This window comes from Passer montanus, unplaced genomic scaffold, assembly GCF_014805655.1.
Source record: "Passer montanus isolate IOZ18808 unplaced genomic scaffold, ASM1480565v1 scaffold45, whole genome shotgun sequence".
In the NCBI taxonomy this organism is placed as follows: domain Eukaryota; kingdom Metazoa; phylum Chordata; class Aves; order Passeriformes; family Passeridae; genus Passer; species Passer montanus.
Window position 1 is genome coordinate 5,224,461 of NW_024369373.1, and position 18,189 is coordinate 5,242,649.

The 18,189-nt window shown below is 43.6% G+C and overlaps 1 protein-coding gene across 5 annotated transcripts; it reads left to right on the plus strand.

The window, feature by feature from the left end:
* The first annotated feature begins 7,015 nt into the window (after window positions 1-7,015).
* CMTR2 (cap methyltransferase 2) lies at window positions 7,016-13,273 on the plus strand. 5 transcript variants are annotated; one of them, XM_039721507.1, is made up of 2 exons: window positions 7,016-7,212; window positions 9,701-13,273. In XM_039721507.1, exon 2 carries the CDS (start codon window positions 9,720-9,722, stop codon window positions 12,012-12,014), a length of 2,295 nt encoding a protein of 764 aa, XP_039577441.1. In that variant the 5' UTR covers window positions 7,016-7,212; window positions 9,701-9,719; the 3' UTR covers window positions 12,015-13,273. The 5 variants fall into 5 exon arrangements, with proteins under 5 accessions (XP_039577441.1, XP_039577440.1, XP_039577438.1 ...); XM_039721506.1 differs by lacking the exon at window positions 7,016-7,212 and adding an exon at window positions 7,302-7,502; XM_039721504.1 differs by lacking the exon at window positions 7,016-7,212 and adding an exon at window positions 7,512-8,969.
* The last annotated feature ends 4,916 nt before the right edge of the window (window positions 13,274-18,189 follow it).

Sequence of the window (18,189 nt, forward strand, 5' to 3'; positions counted from 1 at the left end):
GACAAATTAGAACTTGTCAATTTTTAGACAAATCATCCAGACATTAACAAAAATTCAGAAAACTGGGCAGCACGGATTCCAGGTCTTGGATTTCTTACTTCTTACATTCTTCTTTCCTTTTTGATCTTGAAGACCTTGCATCAAACAGACCATTGTTGCCCCAGAAAACTGTCTCTGAGAACTTCAAAATCAAACAAGGTAACAAATGCACCAAGAAAAAACCAAGGCATTTTTTGAGAGATATATACTTCATGCTGGAAAGCAGAAACCCAGCAATGCCAGCACAGGCTGGGAATCTGCAACAACCAGCAGAATTTAAAAATCCAATTCTGTTTTATTTGTTGAAAAATACAGTTGGCACTGAAGAAATAGAAAATGGATCTGAAGAGAAACCATAATGAGGGTCTATCCCCTCAAGGTCTTGACCTTTCTTTCTCCCTCAAGTTTAAACTTCCATTTCTTTCTTATCTTCTCTTAGAAAGATTAAAATGCCTCTTCTACAGAGACAAGGAGGTGGGGTGCTGCCACATCAGGACCCACAGTACATTGCTGCACTGGCATGGTGCATCTTGCTTTTTGTTTGCTGGAGGCAGTAGGTAAATCAACATTAAGGATTTGTAAATAATTTTCCCTTCTATGTCTTCTTTCTAACTCTGTTTTTACCATGTTTCCCCTAATTTTTTTCCTTTTTGTCATTCTCATTCTTGTACTTCTGAATCTTGGCCATATCTGCCTCTGCCTGTTTTAGGTATATCCTCCTTTTTCCAGCATTGTTTTTCTGCACAAAACACAGCAGACTGAGAGCAGAGGTGGTTTTAGGTAGATTTAACTGCACCAAACCCTGCTTGGCTGTGAGCCAGTGTGCCAAAGGACTCTGCAAGTCACCATCACCCCAAGCAACATTCACCCAAACCCAGGGCCTTAGAGCCACTTACCAGCTCACTCAAGTCTTTCTGCCCTCTGGAAGTGCAGGCTCCTCTTGCCACTACTCAGGACTTCTTTGAAACTCATTATTTGCTGCCATTAAATTAAATTACAGAGCAATGTTAGGCCCTTAATGTTGATTTTCCATATAGCTTGTTGGTATCAGCAGAGTTCTGATGCCCCCCAGATATGTTCCCTTCTTCAGCCTTAATCTGATTATGTTCATTAATCTGATTCTTTTTTTGCAAAGCAGACAAGAGAGATCAGACAGCCCGAGAGTTCTTCCCAATTTGCTCTCATCTAAGACAATCTCCTTCCTAGTTTGGATTTACATGGAAAACAGGATTATCAAAAAGGGGCCATTTTATCTATCTTTCTGCAATGTCTGTTATTTAACAGCAACAGAAATTACTAGAGTTTTAACCTGTAATGCTGCATTGGCTGGACAAGTACGAGATAAACGTTCACCCTACTAGGACAAAATTAATTTGAGCACTGAGGACATTCATGCCAATTAGACTGCAGGGAATGCTCCAAATCAGATTTATCTAGAAAAAGAAGGTATTGAATAGATTGCATAACGCTGAAAAAAATTATTGGGAGTCTTTTGTCCTGAAGGAATCTCAGTTGTCTCTGTCTGTATGTGTCTGCAGCAATTTGTATCTATAATCCTGATGTTGCTGCCTTGGCTGTCATTCAAGCCCTGCTTCTGTAGCGAGAACTTCAACTGCTACAGGATGCAGATACAATCACCTGAAATCATTTTCTAACAATGCTGTACATTCCTAGACCAATTTCCATCTAAAGAAGCGTCGTGAAGTATTTTGCAAGCATTTCATCAACATTTAATTAATGCTTTAGGGTAAGTCTCCACTTTCCTGTGTGCTGACATTATCACTGTATCAAATTATCTTGCAGTCTTCTCACACCTACTGCACATCACTCTTTTGGGAAGAGGAACTGAGCTAGAGAAATATTCACAGAGTGTCTACACAGTGGGGACAGCCTAGCCCAGGAGAAATTATCCCCCCAAAGCCCTACAGGCATTACCATGCCCTTCTTTACTGGTGCACTTTCCTGGGGGCCATTTCTCCCAATTCTCTCATACTTAAAAAAGCCAGGATTGTGCCTCAGTGTTTTGGAGGAAGGTAAAATGGCTAAAGCTTGGAAAGATTCTGCTTTTATGCTGACTACTGAAAGCACACGTTCCAGGTTTGATTAAAAATTTCTGCCAATAATTAATCAGGAATTTTTCAGCAATTTGGAAAGCCTTTGTTTGGGAAACTCATTGTTGTCTGTACAATGGCTAGCCAGACAGCCACTGGAGTGTTACTAGCCACCAGAAAGCTAGATAAAATTGAGTTATATACCAGAAAAGTTATTCCCCAACAGGTCATTTTAATAACAATCTCTAACAAGATCTGCCTGGAGTGGTGAGCATACTGCTCATTGTACATTGACAGGAAAGAGACCTCTGACCACAGTGAATGCAGCAAAGGGCTGGCCAGGGGAGCAGAAAACCAGACGTTCAAAGAGCCTGTCATGGTTAGCTGAGCAAAATGAGAGCAAAGCAATGCTTCCATGACAGCCTGAAAATGTTGCCATGGAGGCAGGAGAGATACAGAAACTTAAGACAGGCAGCAGGAAACCGGGGAGATGCGTGTTCAGTTAGGCCAGACGTCAGAAAAAAGCTTCCAGCTGGCCAAAATGTGCAGTCCTAAATAGCCCTCCTGTGAAGGCAGTGGGAAAAAGCTTTTAGGACAGAGATCAGTTAATGTAAAGGGTTTATGATGTTTACTGGTAGGGAAGCAGCCACAGCACTTACAAATTATATGCCTGCTCTGTAAAGCCTCACCATCTTTAAAAAAAACAACCAAACTCAGGCAGAAAGAGGAAGCACCTTGACGAAACCTGTCAAGGTTTAAATAATAATAATAATAAATAATAATAATAAATGATACCACAGAAATCAGACACCTTGACGAAACCTGTCAAGGTTTAAATAATAATAATAATAATAAATAATACTAATAATAAATGATACCACAGAAATCAGTAAAAGAGCAGAGATGTCCTAATACCAGCCAACACTTCCATCTTCCAGCTCTAGGAGATGTAGCAAACAGCAAAGGGTAAGACTGGGGTTGTGGCTATGGAAGTTTGTGGAAGCAAAAGCATCTCTGGCAAGGAACTTAGAGTATAAAAGGGATTATTTGGGGATTTGAGGGAAAGGAGTTGAACCTTCTGAAGGGATACAAAAAGCACAACCAGGGATCAGCAGTATGTCAGGCTTGGGATGAAAGGATGGGCTTTTCAATGTGGAAGTGCTTTGAGGCAGGCAAAAAATCACAGAGTACAGGGGAAAGTGTGGTGGAAGGCTGGAACAATCCTTAGTGAGAATAAGTGGAAAAGAAACCACAGATCCTGGTGGACTAGACACTAAAAAAGGCCAGGTACCCCTATGGTCTACAATAAAACCAAATAAATTTAACAAAAAATTATAAGGAATAAGGAAGAAATGCCTTCAGGCCTGTCACAGAGGAAAACAATTCTCAGATAATTAAATTACACTACACAGCTCCATGTAGCACTAAGATTCCTTGACAATAGATATGTTTCCCTATTCAACACAGGTAAATGCAGTTCGTATCCTGGCACCACAGCCAGCTGCTGGGGCTCCAGTATGCTTCTGCATATGAAGAACATGAATTCTCCCTAGGAAGGGCACTTACTCATATCAAAACAACACAGGACCCAAGTTTATCCTGCTCTGTGGTCTGGTTTCCTCTTCCATAATTCATAATACTTTCACACAGTGAAATGCCAGATCTTTCACTAGGTCTCAGGACCAGGTCCTCATTTCCCCAAAGCCCCCTTTGGAAAACCCTGATTTCTGGAGGTCAGTAGGTGAACATACCACCTCTGGTAGCTGTGGTCTGTCAGGATGTATTTGTGCTGTTCCAACAGGATCAGTGCTTCCTCATTATCTTGTCTGTGGTGCAACAATAACACACTATTGAACAGCTGATAGGTTTTCCCTTTCATTTCAGTGATTTTTGTTTAAAGAAGCAAAGGTTAGAATTGTACATCATTTTACTAACTGGCTACGTCAGACACTGTTTACTGGAGTTTCCCAACTCACTTTCCTTGCAGCAGATAGTGGCTGCAATTCCTCTGGTGATGAAAGTGAGACAAAAATCTGCCTGACTTTGGACTGCAAGCCAGAAGCAGAAGAAGAATGACCCCTAGATATCAGTCCCCAAGGTCATGGCAACCCATTCATTAAGGGCAACCAGCTGTCCCAGCATCCTGCACCACACTGCAACAGACAATAGTGTTGTGATTTAGACACCACACTGTTTAATTTAGATACTCTATTAGCAATAAATCTAATCATAATCATCCACATAATCACTGTGGATAATTCTTCTCAGGTCTGACTGAGAGCCTTCTCTCAACTGCTCTGCCACACCAATGTTACCACCCCAAGTGATAAATATCTTGCATCCAGCACAGTAATAGATAAAACCACGGTGAGATCTGGTGCAAAATTATGTGGGTTTGGGACTGATCTTTAGAAGCAGGGTGAGAAGTACTGGGTATCCCATGGAATCCAAGGAAGTTTCTTCCATAGCCCAGCATAGTCTTCCCAGACAACTCCCTGCACACATCCAGTATGATTGATAGAGCTCCCAAACACCCCAACAATACTCCCCACTCCATCACATAGTAGAGTTATACCCTATATCTACGAAAGAAAAAAAAATCAGGGGCATAAACAAGACTTGTTCTTAATGAGATGTTTAACTTCTTGTGTGTAACTGCCCAATATTCTCTTAAGCACAGATGGTTCCATCTGGGGCTGTTGGTGCACAGCTGTGCACACAGGTAACACTCTGATTGGGAAAATATCAGCTGAAGATCAGCTGATAAAAGTTTAGCTCCATAGAAGCAGGGCTAATGCAGGAAGAAAGTGCTATGTTCTCATTTTAAGTATCTTACATGGACCAAAAAAACCAACCAACCACAACAACAACAACAAAAAAGAGAAATTATTTTGCATAAGACAGAAGTGTCTACTCAAATTTCTGCTTTAACTTGAAGAGATATCAGAAAACATAGAAGGATCCTAAAGCTTAAAAGCTGAATTGAAAGTTTAATTTCAGAAAAAGCATCACATTTTTCTTAAGCATGCTATTCAACCACATTTATTTTAGCTAAGACTCTTGTGCTGTCATGCACTCAGTGATGAATTGTTCTCTCCTGTGATTTGGAAGAGCCTTATCTCCAGGAGTCCAGGGGAGTGTGACTCTGAGAAGCTGCAAGCTACAGTAAAAGCCTGGCAGGGTAGAAATGCAAAGGTCAAGCCTTGCTTAGAGACCACTTTGCCCTACGAGCTGAATTGTAGCTGTTCTCTTGGTAGTGTTATCCAAGAACTGAAGAACATGTGAAAAGTGATGTGTTTAAGAAGAAATTAAAAAGAATCAACCCTTAAACTCAATGCTTTAATTACCTATGGCCCACAGAAGTCAGCCAGTGTAAACCTTGTGGCTGGTGTGTGAGTACACAGAAACAACAGAGGGAAGGCAACCAAAACATCCCAGCAGCACTGGAAACATCAGTGAGAAAGCCAAAACTAAAGGAAAGCTCTGCTCAGGCTTTTACTACAAACACAAACATTTCAGACTGTAACTTTGACCTTCTCACTAACATTAAATTCTCATGAGCTAAAAATAAGATTTTAGCAATGCCATTACTGTGTGCCCTGTACAATCACGAGAGACCAGAGCAGGCACTGGAGAGCCCACCACACCAGCTGCACACCTGCTTTCATTCATTTCCCCCAGCTCTCCCTCTACTTTTACATAGCCAAAGATGTTGTTTGAGTAAAGGTTATCTTCAAACAGGCCAGTCAAAGGGTGAAGAGGCACTGAGACAGAAATCTTCCATCTGCACCTCAGCTCTTTCTCATTAGGTAAAACTTCTTTGTGATGAGGCAGCCAGTAAATACCATTTTGTTACACCACTATTAGGGGTCCATATTACATGGAAAATACAAGTCCATTTGGCTTGGAAAATACATTCTCACTTTTTTTCCCCTCAAGGGATTTAAAGAGTTTTAGTCCTGTTTATAGGGAGCACTGTATTCCTGTTTATTCGGAGCACTGGGCTTTTTCTATACTTAAGATTCCATTTTGTAGCAATATTGCTTCATTTTAGAAAGCAAGCAAGTAGTTTAAAAGAGGGGAGGAAAGTTGTCTGGTTATAGATCCCTGCGTTCAGTTATGACTTTAACATACAAATTCTCTCATGTACCTAGAGTGGGAGAAAAGATCCCTTATGTATACATTTTTATATCCTTAAGATGAACATGTAAAGGGTTGTTTTTTTTTTCAGTTACTGGACTTCAAGCAAAATTTTCTAGAGTGGGAGAAAAGATCCCTTATGTATACATTTTTATATCCTTAAGATGAACATGTAAAGGGGTTTTTTTTTTCAGTTATTGGACTTCAAGCAAAATTTTTCCAGGTTATCAGTTCTGGAGTGCCTAGTACTGATAGCACTGAATTTCTGTACCAAAACTACTTCTGGCTTAGGACTGGATTGAGCTTCATGAAGAATATGTGAGAGTGCAAAAATCAATAGCAGGAAGCCTGGTATTAAAGCAAAAGGATTTCTGCTTACTCATGCTCCTTTGTTGGCTATTTGTTCCCAGAATGGCTGGGGAGTGCCACTTTCCTGAACCTGCATATAGGAAAATCCCCATAATTTAAAGTTTCGAAAGCAACTTGCACCTGCTGTCTGCTGTAATAATGAATATGCTTTGACCTTTCTGCTTCTGTGTGCAGATTAGATGCTGCTTTGCTCTCTAAAGCGTGTGTGTGTTTCAGGGATGCTGCAATGGATGCTCAGTGATGCTCATTATGACTCTGTTAATATTTCAAGGCTCTTGCCTCCTGCTAACCCAGGCTGGGTGTAACAAGTCTCCCGGGGATTTAGAAAGGGCAGCAAGGTGGGTTACTGTGTGAAGAGTCCTCTTAAGCGCCCGCCTTGTGGGTTACAGAGGGCAAAGCGAGCTCTGGAGGAGCAGCACCGCTGACTCCGGAGACCCGGCGAGCTCGGAGCCGTGCTCCCTGCAGGGATGATCGCGCTGGGCTCGGGCTGCCAGGACGCCGGGAAAAACCACCCAGGGCCGAGCCCCAGCCCTGCCTGTCCAGCGGGCGGCCACACGTCCCAGCACAGCCCTTCTCCTCCGTTCTTCCGAGCAGCCTGTCAGCGTTAGCGCTGGTAAGTGCTGCGCGGGGAGCTTCCAGCAGCGCCGTCCTGCCCCGGAGGCGGCTCCTCTGCTCCCTTTTCCTCGGGAGAAACAGCCGCTCCTCAGCTCCTGTTTAGGACATGGAGCCCCTCGGCCGCGCTGCCCGCAGCCCAGCTGCTCCTCACCCATGCCGGCTGCGAGCCGCCCCGCCGCGGAGGGCAGAGCCGCAGCACAGGGACCCTCCCGGCCCGGGCAGGGCGGTGCCCCTGAGGGGAGGGCGGGCCGGGCGGGCGAGGGGCCGGGCTGGGCGCGCTCCCGCCGGGTAAGAGCGGAGCGGGCCCAGGCCGCGCTGCAGCCGCGGCCTCGCGTAGGGAGCGGGCGGCGCGGGGAGGCGCCTCGGGCGGGCGCGGCGCTACGGGCGGCCGGGGCGCGGAGAGGCGGCCGGGCCGGAAGCGGAGCGCGGGCATGGGTGAGGAGCTGCGCGGCGGGGCGAGCACAGAGCCCGGTCCTGGCCCGAAGGGTCTGGAAATGATGGTGAAAAAGCAGGCGTTTGCCTGTTCTTGTTATATGCTGAATGAGCTTGGATTTAGGGTTGAGCTTGTTAGTATTCTGGATGGAGCACCTGTGGGACGGGCTAAGAGAGTTGGTGTTCAGCCTTGCAAAATGCTCTGGGGAGCTCTTAGGGCCCCTTCCATTACTTAAAAGAGGCATATACAAAAGAAGGAGACTAACTTTTTACGTGGGCAGATAGTGATGCGGCAAGGGGGAATGTTTTTAAACTAAAAGAGCAGAGAGTTAGATTGGATGTTAGGAAGAAATTCTTCCCTGTGAGGGTGGTAAGGGACTGGTACAGGTTGCCCAGAGAAGCTGTGGCTTCCCCATCCCTGGAAGTGTCCAAGGCCAGGTTGGATGGAGGTCTGAGCAACCTGTTCTAGTGGAAGGTATCCCTTACCCATGGCACTTGTGATGAGATGGTGTTTAAGGTCCCTTGCAACCCAAACCTCTTATATGAATAATTGGGGTGAACTATAATTAAAAGCCCATACTCACAGTTGATGTTTAAAATGAAATAAACTAGACAAGGGTACAATGACCTGTGTTTTTCCCAGTTTTCCTCCTTACCCAGAACATCCTACAAGAAAGGATGAGATTAAAGCCAGAGCACATCTGCATAGAGGACAGTGAAATTAAACCTGCCCGTTGAAAGGCCTTAAACTGGGGAAAGGCAAGATGAAACCTCAGCTGTGTGTGTGACCATGTGCCTCTCTCCTCAGAGGGCTGGTGGTGATGAGGGCAAATAGATGTGGGCTGTGGCCTGAGATGCTGCATGGGCTTGAGGGGAAGAGTAAAATGCTGAGGGTGGCCATTGTTTCCAAACTTTCTCAGCTCTTTCAGTTTTAATCCAATATTTTCCCAAACTCTGTTGTTATGTAACACTTAAGGTCGTTGTATTTTGCGTTTGTGGGAATGGGAGGGCTTGAGGGATGGTTAAAGAGATAGGCTGAGAGATTTCCTATCTCGGGTGGTAATTTTGATTGAATTATTTTGCTTAAATGAACATTTTACTTTGGAATAAATTGCTGGCTGATTTCTGGTTAGTGCCTGTCACTTGTGTGCCTTGTGCTGAGCGGTGGAGCAGATTGCAGCAGCCTCACCAGCTTTGTGTGGAGTGTGCTCGTATTTGTTGGCCTTTACCCACTCGCAGCACAGCACTCCGCACTGCTTTCTTCTTTAACATCGAGCACGTATTCCCGTTGACCACAGCTGCAAGCAAGTCCTCCCACTTCAGGTTTATCACAGCTTTTTCAGTCATTAAAGGAAGGCATAAGGGTTTGCAGTCATCTGGCAGAGAGCAGTGACGCTGAGCAGAGAAAGGGAAAGGTTTTGCTCACTGGCTGGTGTCCAGCATCCCTCCAGGGCCCTTCAGCTGAGGGGCAGTTCTCCAGGGTGCCAACAAGGGGCTGCCCCAGCATTATACTGGGTCTGGTGGAAGAGGTGGGAGGGTTGTTCCCACTTGGGAAATTGGAGGAGCAGCAGCTGTGCTCCCTCTCAAAGTTGCCTTTGCTTGTGGCTCTTCACCCTCCATACTTGGAGCTCTCAGATAAACACTGCCATAATCAGATGATGACATTTCTGGGCCACTTGCTGCATTTGGAGAGCTTGTGGTGTGTTCTCTTTTGTGACTGAGAGATATATTTGTATTTAAGTGTTTAGATCCATGCAGCGAGCAACATATTCAGAGTCAGTGAAGGGCTAAGCACCAGCAAACTCGTCTTCACTTGCTGTGTAAATAGCAAGAAGGGAAATTGAACTGATGAACCTCCTGATTTTCAAATGACCTTATTTAGGATAGCCCTCATTTACATTCCTCATTGGTGCATCATTCCATGAAGCATTTAGCTCAGTTTGAGAATATGGCTGTTAAGCAGGACACATTTTTATTTTTTATAAAAAGCTTTTCCTATTTCTGTACTGGTGTGATTGGAATGACATGGTTTCTTCTCCCCTGATGTTGTCCAGGTTGTGAGTCCACCCAAGAATGGATAAACGTAAGCAGCCTTATGTTAACCAGAAGACCAGCCTTGAAAAGTTCAGTCCTGAAATTCTTTCTGAAATTGAGAAGCTCTTTGCAAAGAAGTTTACTTACACTAAGCCAGTGAATGATGAATGGAAGCTGCCAGATCCCAGCAGTGCTTTTACATGTGATCATGTGGAATTTCACTCACTCCTGGCTCTGAAGGACTCAATGAATGAAGTGAAGAACCAGCTGAGTGATAAGAACCTGGAAGATTGGCATCAGCACACCTCATTTACCAATAAAGCAGGGAAAATAATATCACATGTGAAGAAATCTGTGAATGCTGAGCTCTGTACCCAGGCATGGTGCAAATTTCATGAGATCCTGTGCAGTTTTTCTCTTCTCCCAGAAGAAGCTCTTCAAGATGGAGAACTGAATTCTGTACACCTCTGTGAAGCACCTGGAGCTTTTATAGCCAGCCTTAACCACTTCTTGAAGTCCCACCATGTCCCTTGCCACTGGAATTGGGTGGCTAATACTCTAAACCCTTATCATGAAGCCAATGACATCCTTATGATGATCATGGATGACCGTCTGATAGCAAACACCTTACCTTGGTGGTACTTTGGCCCAGATAACACTGGGGATGTGATGACATTAAGACATCTAACAGGCCTTCAGAGCTTTGTGAGCACTATGACCACAGTCCACTTGGTAACTGCTGATGGCAGCTTTGATTGCCAGGGAAATCCAGGCGAGCAAGAAGCTCTTGTCTCACCCCTTCATTACTGTGAAACAGTCACTGCTTTAATGATCCTGGGCACTGGAGGATCCTTTGTTTTGAAGATGTTCACTCTGTTTGAACACTGTTCCATCAACCTGCTCTTTCTGCTAAACTGCTCTTTTGAGGAGGTCCATGTCTTCAAACCAGCCACCAGCAAAGCTGGAAACTCAGAGGCCTATGTGGTTTGCCTTCGCTATATGGGCAGAGAAAACCTTCATCTGCTTCTTCCTAAAATGACACAGAACTTTGGAACAGAAATGGTCAACAAAGCTCTTTTCTCCCAGCATACACTTCCAGAATCATTCCTTAAAGCACATGAAGAGTGTTGCATGTTCTTCCACAAGTGCCAGGTAGAGACTATCTCTGAGAATATCCGTCTTTTTGAGCGCATGGAAGAAGCAGAGCAGATGAAACTGAACAAGTTAAGAGACTGTGCAGTAGAGTTCTTCATGCAAAAGTTCCACATGAAACCCATTGGCAGAAATAACTGGCTTGTCAAGAAATCCCAGACTGGTTGCAGCATGAATGCAAAATGGTTTGGGCAAAGAAACAAGTATTTTAGTACATACAATGAAAGGAAGATGATGGAAACCTTGACATGGAATGATAAAATGACAAAGGGCTATTTTAATCACTGGGCTGAGGAACATAGTGTAAATAATGCTGGGAACATGTGCATCCTGGAAGGATCATTTTCTAACCTTGAATGTAGCTTTTGGTACATTTTGGAAGGAAAAAGGTTGCCGAGAGTAAAGTGTTCTCCATTTTGTGATGTTCAGGTCTTAGAAAATCTTAATGAAGCTGTGAAGGAGTTGGGTGGGGGGAGGCTGAAAAGCAGATCAATGCTGCAGCCTTGTCACTCTTGTGAAGTCCTTCCAGGGGAACTCATCCTGGCGAAAGTGTCTGATCTTTCCAGGTGCCATCAGGAAGTCCTAAATGAAAGTTGTAGTGACCAATTCAAGTGCCTTGTGGTGGGCTTTCCCACCCTCTGTGACTCAGAAAGCCAGCCCAGCATGGAAATAAAGCCCATGGACGCAGCCGCGCTGCTGGCTTTCAGCTTCTCCTCGCTGTACGATGGAGAGCCAAAGTACCAGCAGCAGCTTTTGGAGTGTGTTCTGCATTCGTTGGCGCAGCTGGCAGCAGGAGATGCCTTGGTTTTGCCTGTTCTCTCCTGCCTGACACGCTTCACAGCCGGCCTGGTGTTCGTCCTGCACTGCTGTTTCAGGAGCGTGGCGTTCGCGTGCCCGACCTCGCGGGAGCCCCTGAGCAGCGGCGCCGCTCTGCTCTGCGTTGGCTTCCGAGGCCTCCCCGCGCCCGTTCTGGACTACCTCCAGCATCTGAATGCCCTGATGAGCTCCTTGCTGGACACAGACTCTCCCCAGCAGGTTCTGCAGTTCGTGCCCATGGAGATTCTCCTCCAGGGCAAGCTGTTGGAGTTTCTGTGGGATTTAAACACAGCCATTGCAAAGAGACAGCTCCACCTGATTGTGCAAGCTCAGCAGCAGCAAATGACTAGTGACATTCCACTTTAAATAATTCTAGAACTGCGGGAGTTGTTGCTGCTAGACCTTGTTTCACAGGCAGGCAGAAGGTGTTAAAAATGTTGTTAATGTGAAGGTAACATTAATGCAAAACTGGTGTGATGGTGAAGGTGCTGGCAGGATGTTTTGAACTTTCAATCCTAGGTGCACCATATTGTATGTGTAGGAAATAGGAGAAAAGAAAGCCAGACTTTGATTTCTGGCCACTGGTCTGGGTGTTTTAGGATGCAGAATAACATAGAATCTTTGATTCAATGGAAGCAAGGGCTGACAAGTGAGCATAAGCCTCAGAAACTCCTGTTACCATCCTTAAAAACTGTTTTTTGACATCCCTTTAATTTACAGTCAGTTTAATTCTTAATGGTGATGTGGGGGAAATGCTGTGTAACTTGCCTTACCATTTTGGATGGTATGAAATGGTGGTGGTTATGGGTACATGTCCCCATTTACCATTCTTAAACAAGAGCCTCTGAATTTTCACCTCGTAGCCTTTGAATATCAGCCTCTTCTTTAGCACTTCAGTGAGTGAGGACTGAGATGAAGATTTCCTTGCCAAAGCCTGATAATGGTTTCTCCATCTCATTCTTGCAGCTGTTTTGTGAATGCCATGCTGATATCCTGAGTTCCAGTTCTTTGTGCACTTCAGTCACTTGACAGAAGGATCAAATGGAGCTGTTTGTGCCAGAGAAGTGCTCAGCCTCTGGCTGTTCATTGCTTACTCTTCAGGCAATAATTTGGATTGCCATCAAGCCCTCTCTTGTGACTTCTTATGGGTCCAAAGCTGAGCTCAATTCTCGAGAATGAAATTTGCTAAAAGAATTAGCCAGTGGCTGTAGACACTTAGGCTTGTAACAAGCAGAACCTTTAGGAGACATTTAAGTGCAGGAAACTTCCACCAGCCCTGAGAGGCTCATAACATGTAGTTGCTGGGATTTGCCAGCCTTTCCGTGCTAAAAATCCTTAAAACAAAGGTTTTGAGGTGTTACCACCTGAACAAACAGTTCACCAGTTGTGCACTGCCTTTCTTCTGCACACGAGTGTGTTCATGTTTGTGTGGGAACCCTCAGGGCTGTACAGCCATGAAGCTTTTGTGTTGTAAGTAATCAGTGTGTGCTTTTGATGTAAAGGATGCATATATTTTTTGAAGCAGAAGAAAAAATGTTGATTACATTGCCGCTGTATATTTTGATTTTATTGAGAAATGTTAAAAGACTTTTTATTTAAAAAAAAAAGGGAAAAATGCTCTTTGGAGAAAATAAAGCCTTTTATTTTAGATTTTCAGTGTTTCTGTTTACACGTTTCTTTACCAAATATGGAAGAAATCAATGAAATGCAGTAGGGGAGCCTGGGAAGGTGTAAATGGTTTTTTTTAAGTTTTCTTTAGCCAGGTTTTCCTCATCTTGTCATTTATCCATCCTTCATGAGTGAAGGCTATAGTTGTCTTCATTTCTCTCTAACTTTAACTTTGGAGTTTACCAGCTTAGAGAGACCCCACTTGCAGATGTGGTTGAAGCAGTGGAGGAGGCCTGCACACAGTTCCCTTGTCACTGAGCCTGACAATCCATGTCCCTCTGTGGTTCCTGTATCTCTTAGCAGCAAAGATTTTGTCTTCAGGATCTTCAGTTTCTCCTGGCTGTGACGACTGCTCTGGTAGGACAAGGTTGTTATACACTGTACTTTTGTCTGCAAAGTCTGTTATTTATTCTTATCCAAATGTTCTCACTCTAATTGCTTGCCTTCACTGAGTGGTGTGATTGAGAAAAAGCTGTGTGCCTTATTCCTCAGGGCTGGCTCTGCTGCACTGCCAGGGGTTCCAGGTGATTGTCTTTGGGTTGGCCATCCAGTTTGTCCAGAGAACTGTCTGCTAACTCATTTTTATTGCAATTATCAATGCTAATGTGTTTTTCCCATTGCCTTTCTTTTTGGAAGTAAGCACCAAATTATAGAGCTGGGGAAGATAATTTTTTGTCCTAGAGGTGTGAGATGGCACAGGAAATGAATCCTGCTCTGATACCTTCATTTCTGTACAGCTAGTGGTGTTTCTTGGGGAAATCTTTATGCAAGAAGTGGAGTTGAATGGATGCTGAACTGCATGACAGCCTTGCCTCTCTTGGTTTTAGTGAAGCTGAAGACTTTGGTTGTTAATGTCAAATTGTTCTTCAGGGGACGTGGGGACTTCAGAAGCATCCTTGAAACAGGAGACTGGCTTGGAAGTGCTCCTTACAGGGATTGTCAGGTTGATTTTGGTAGAAATATTATTTAATAGGTTTATGGCTTTACTGAATTACAGGGGATGTAAATGCTTAGAATTGTATTCAAGCTTATAAACAATTTTATGAAATATTTGCATTCCCAATATAACAGTATAAAAACAGTGCCTAAAGACATGAAATGGCAGATTGGAAAGTGAAGGGAAAATATGGATGTCTTCATTTTGCTGCTACAGACCTTAAAAGATGCATATGCAACTTCTTCAGTCCTTAAAGTCAATTTATACACTACATTATTTAGATTATGCATCTTATTTGAATTTTGATAGATCTTAATATGCTAGCACGCCTGGCAGTTTTTGAGTTTAAATAGTTGGTGTTGAAAGCAAAGACAAAGCACTGAGCCCAAAGCAAATTAGCTTTCTCCCTGGCTGAACAGCTATTTAACAAATGTCCTTTTTCTGTCTTGTGTCAGGTCCTCTGTGTCCCCTGTCAAGACTGGGGAGATGAAATTTTACCTGTAATACAACTTGCACTAGAGCACTACAGTTAATGGCTCCTTTTATTAAAACAATAATATGAAATTGTATATTAAAACAATATTTTTTCCTCTGTAGGAAACTTGAAGAGATTTATTGAAGTGCATTCTCATAGTGCTTTACTAAATGGGGATGACTCGCTTGTTAAACAATTGATTTATCTAAATTGGGGGATAGCAGGGAGAAGTGCCTGTCACTTGCTGGTGAATTGATTTGTTTAGATTGGGGGATAGCAGGGTGAAAGTGAATCAATATTCAGAACTTATTTGTTGCTGAAGCCAGAGATCATTATCTGGGTATCAAAGAGATGAATGAGCAAATGCTGCCTGATATAAATGAAAGCTCGTGCCGAGGTAGCCCCAGGTCCTCAGCTGTCAGGTACCTGTGCCTCAAAACAATGACCCTGTAGCCAATGGGTAATGAAACCTCAATTAAGGCTAAGGAATAAAGGGACTGTGGTGAAGTGCCTTAATTTAAGTCTCTAGAGGGTTAAGGTGATTAAATACTTGCTTTATAATCAGTTGACTGCCCCAGGTTGATGACAGAGCACAACTCAACACCATTCAGTTGAAATGTAATGAAATCTGTCTTGGGGTCACAATTAAACCTAATTCCAAGGTGGCTGCTGAATAGCTGCATGTCCCCACAAATCATGGTGTGCTCTGACAGATGAGTGTTGAGCAGAGGAGTGTGGGGCCATCAGAACTGTGTGAGCCCTCTGAGCAGCTCCCTGCCTTCACTGCTGCAGCAATGCTGATGGTACCCAGCCATGCAGCTGGAGCAAGCGTGCTGCCAGCTGTGCAGACAGCAGGTAGAGCCCTGCATGGGCTGGATCAGTAGCACAGGATGTGCTTGGGATTGGTGCACCTAGGGCTGGGATTGTCACCCTGGTTTTTTAAGATTTTTCTAAGCCTTCTGATGTTGACGTTCTTGTAACAAACTTCCTCACACTTTATGTAAATAATTTATTGTTTTGCATTCTTTTATGGAAGAAGAAAAATTTAATAGGCTGTTAGCTTGTCCAGTGTCATTGGAGAGGTGGCACTTTCACCCTCCAATCCACTGTCACTTTTGGAAATCTATAAATATTAGAGTCAGAAACTAAACTTTTTACCTTGGAAAGAGCAGCCGAGTCCGCGTTGTGTTTCGTGTCCTATAGTGACACTGGGATGGCTTTAGGATTCCTGGCTGGTGGGAATGATGAATATTTGGCAGCAGAAGCTTGTTGTCACACCTGAAAACCACATAGCAGCTCTTTGAATTGGCATTGATGTTAGCACAAACTGGAAAGGACCTGGATCCAAATAATGTATTGGGAATTAAAGGAAAGCTAGTTCAAAAACTTATTTTTGCTCTTTGGGAACACTAGAAAGGCTGGTCCACACCTAGGGTGAGTTTGCACTTTTTGTGGAAACACCAGAGGAGGCTGGTGTTTAATAATTGTCAGCACTATGGTTTTAACTATAAATCACAAAGTAATTGATTTCGGGGTGTTCACAAAATTTAGATTTATGGAGAAGTTCAGTTATGCTTAAGATCCATAGTTAATAGCACTGGCACTGAATAAAACCCAAATTAACTTTGTTTCCATTATGAAACAGGGTAGCATTAGCCCATAAATTTATATTCATATAAGTGGTTTGGCTCTTAATTATGTGAGTAGCTTTGTGAAAGTTCTGTGCTTGAAAATTGTTTTCAGACTTGGAAACCTGTTCAAAGCTCTGGATATTGTCCAGCTTTCAATTCCCAGCAGTATTGCTGTGCTGTGTGCAAAAACTTGAGACAAGACTCTGACTGGAATTGCTCAGACTTTATGGAGGGAAGGGTTTGAGTAGGAAATGGATTAAAGTCAGATGTAAATTCACTCTGACTAGTTCCTCATAGATTACAGAGGGGACAGGCAGGACAGCCACTGCTCCTTAGGCTGGATGGTGGGACAGTGGGGTTTACCAAAAGGGAGCCAGAACAGAAGTTACAAATGTAAACTGTACAAATTCACAAATTTATAATTGTAAATTAGACAAGTTCTGAATCCTCTGGTGTGATCCTGAGGACAAACTGTGCTTAGTGAGTGTAACAGGCCTCAGAGCTGGTTTGGGCTGAGCACATGCAGCAGCTGAGAAGACCTGTTTATTTTTCACTAACTGACCTTACTCATCACATCACTCTCTGCAGTTTTGAAGTGACCCCTGAAGGAAACAGTGACAGCAGCAGTCTCAGGAGCATGAGTGGAAGTAATGAAGCAGTAATTAGCAATTAATAAAGTGTGGTGAAACTTTTAACTGCTGCACTGGCCTAGAGGTCTGGTGCTGGAATGGAATAGTCCCTTGGAAATCTACAACTCGGATGCTTAATTATCATAATTTCCTTTAGACACCATCTGCTCTTGGAGCCAACTTGTATATTTACTTTTTCCCTTGAAGGTAGATGAGTTTTAAGGACTCCACTTCTGTGGCTTTTCACAGCAGAGATTAAATTGAAGCGGGGATCAAGATATGGGGAATGAGAGCCCCTGTGGCTGATGTGTCCTACAGAGACCATGAGGGCAAGGTTCTGTTGGAATGGCCAGCAGGGTGTCAGAAAAGTGTTGGAAAAACACAGACAGAACCTTCTTTGTAGTTGGCAGAGGGGTGTTATCTTTTCCAGGGGGGCATAAATTGAATTGTGCTGACATGTGCAGACATGGCTCAGAAGGGCTTGAGGTGGGAAGGGGAAGAGAAGAGCACAGAGACAGCACAATTCAAGCTAAGGCCAGAAGCTAAACTACATCACCACACCTTGCCCTCCTAAAGATGAGCCTGAAAAATTGTTAGATCATGAAAATATACAGCCAAACACCACCAGCCTTCCCCTCGTTCCCCACTGTGTTAATCATTTGTGGCAGGAGCTAAGAGCAAGTCAGGAGAGGCAGGTTAGGCTGAAATATCTTTTGGTTTTCAGCTCTAGGAATGCCCAGTGGATTTGAACAGAGCAAAACACTTTTCAAGCAGGCAAGGTGCAAAAATGGGACATGGGAATTTTGGAATATGTCAATGCAATTTTAGACATCACTCGTTTGCACTCAAGGCTTGTAATAATGATTCTATTTTGTCTTGTGTAAATCAGTTTTAATTAATAGAGCAGATGTACCAACAATGCATGTAGAAATGAAACGGAGGAAAAAAGATGAGGCAGCTGGTGCTAGTGGATGTAAATATTTGCTTTTTGGGAAGTGAAGCTCTGCAGAAACTTCAGGCTCCATTTCAAATTCAGAAGCCTGTTTCTTATGCCTGTGGAGATATATGGAGCAGAAAAAATTAACTAAACCATAAGGCTGCTTTATTTGAATCTAGTGCATGTGATGTAAGTAGCCCAAATTTTTGGAATAGGGCCAACACATGAAGTCTTGCTTCCTGCTGAAATATTGAGACTTTGTTG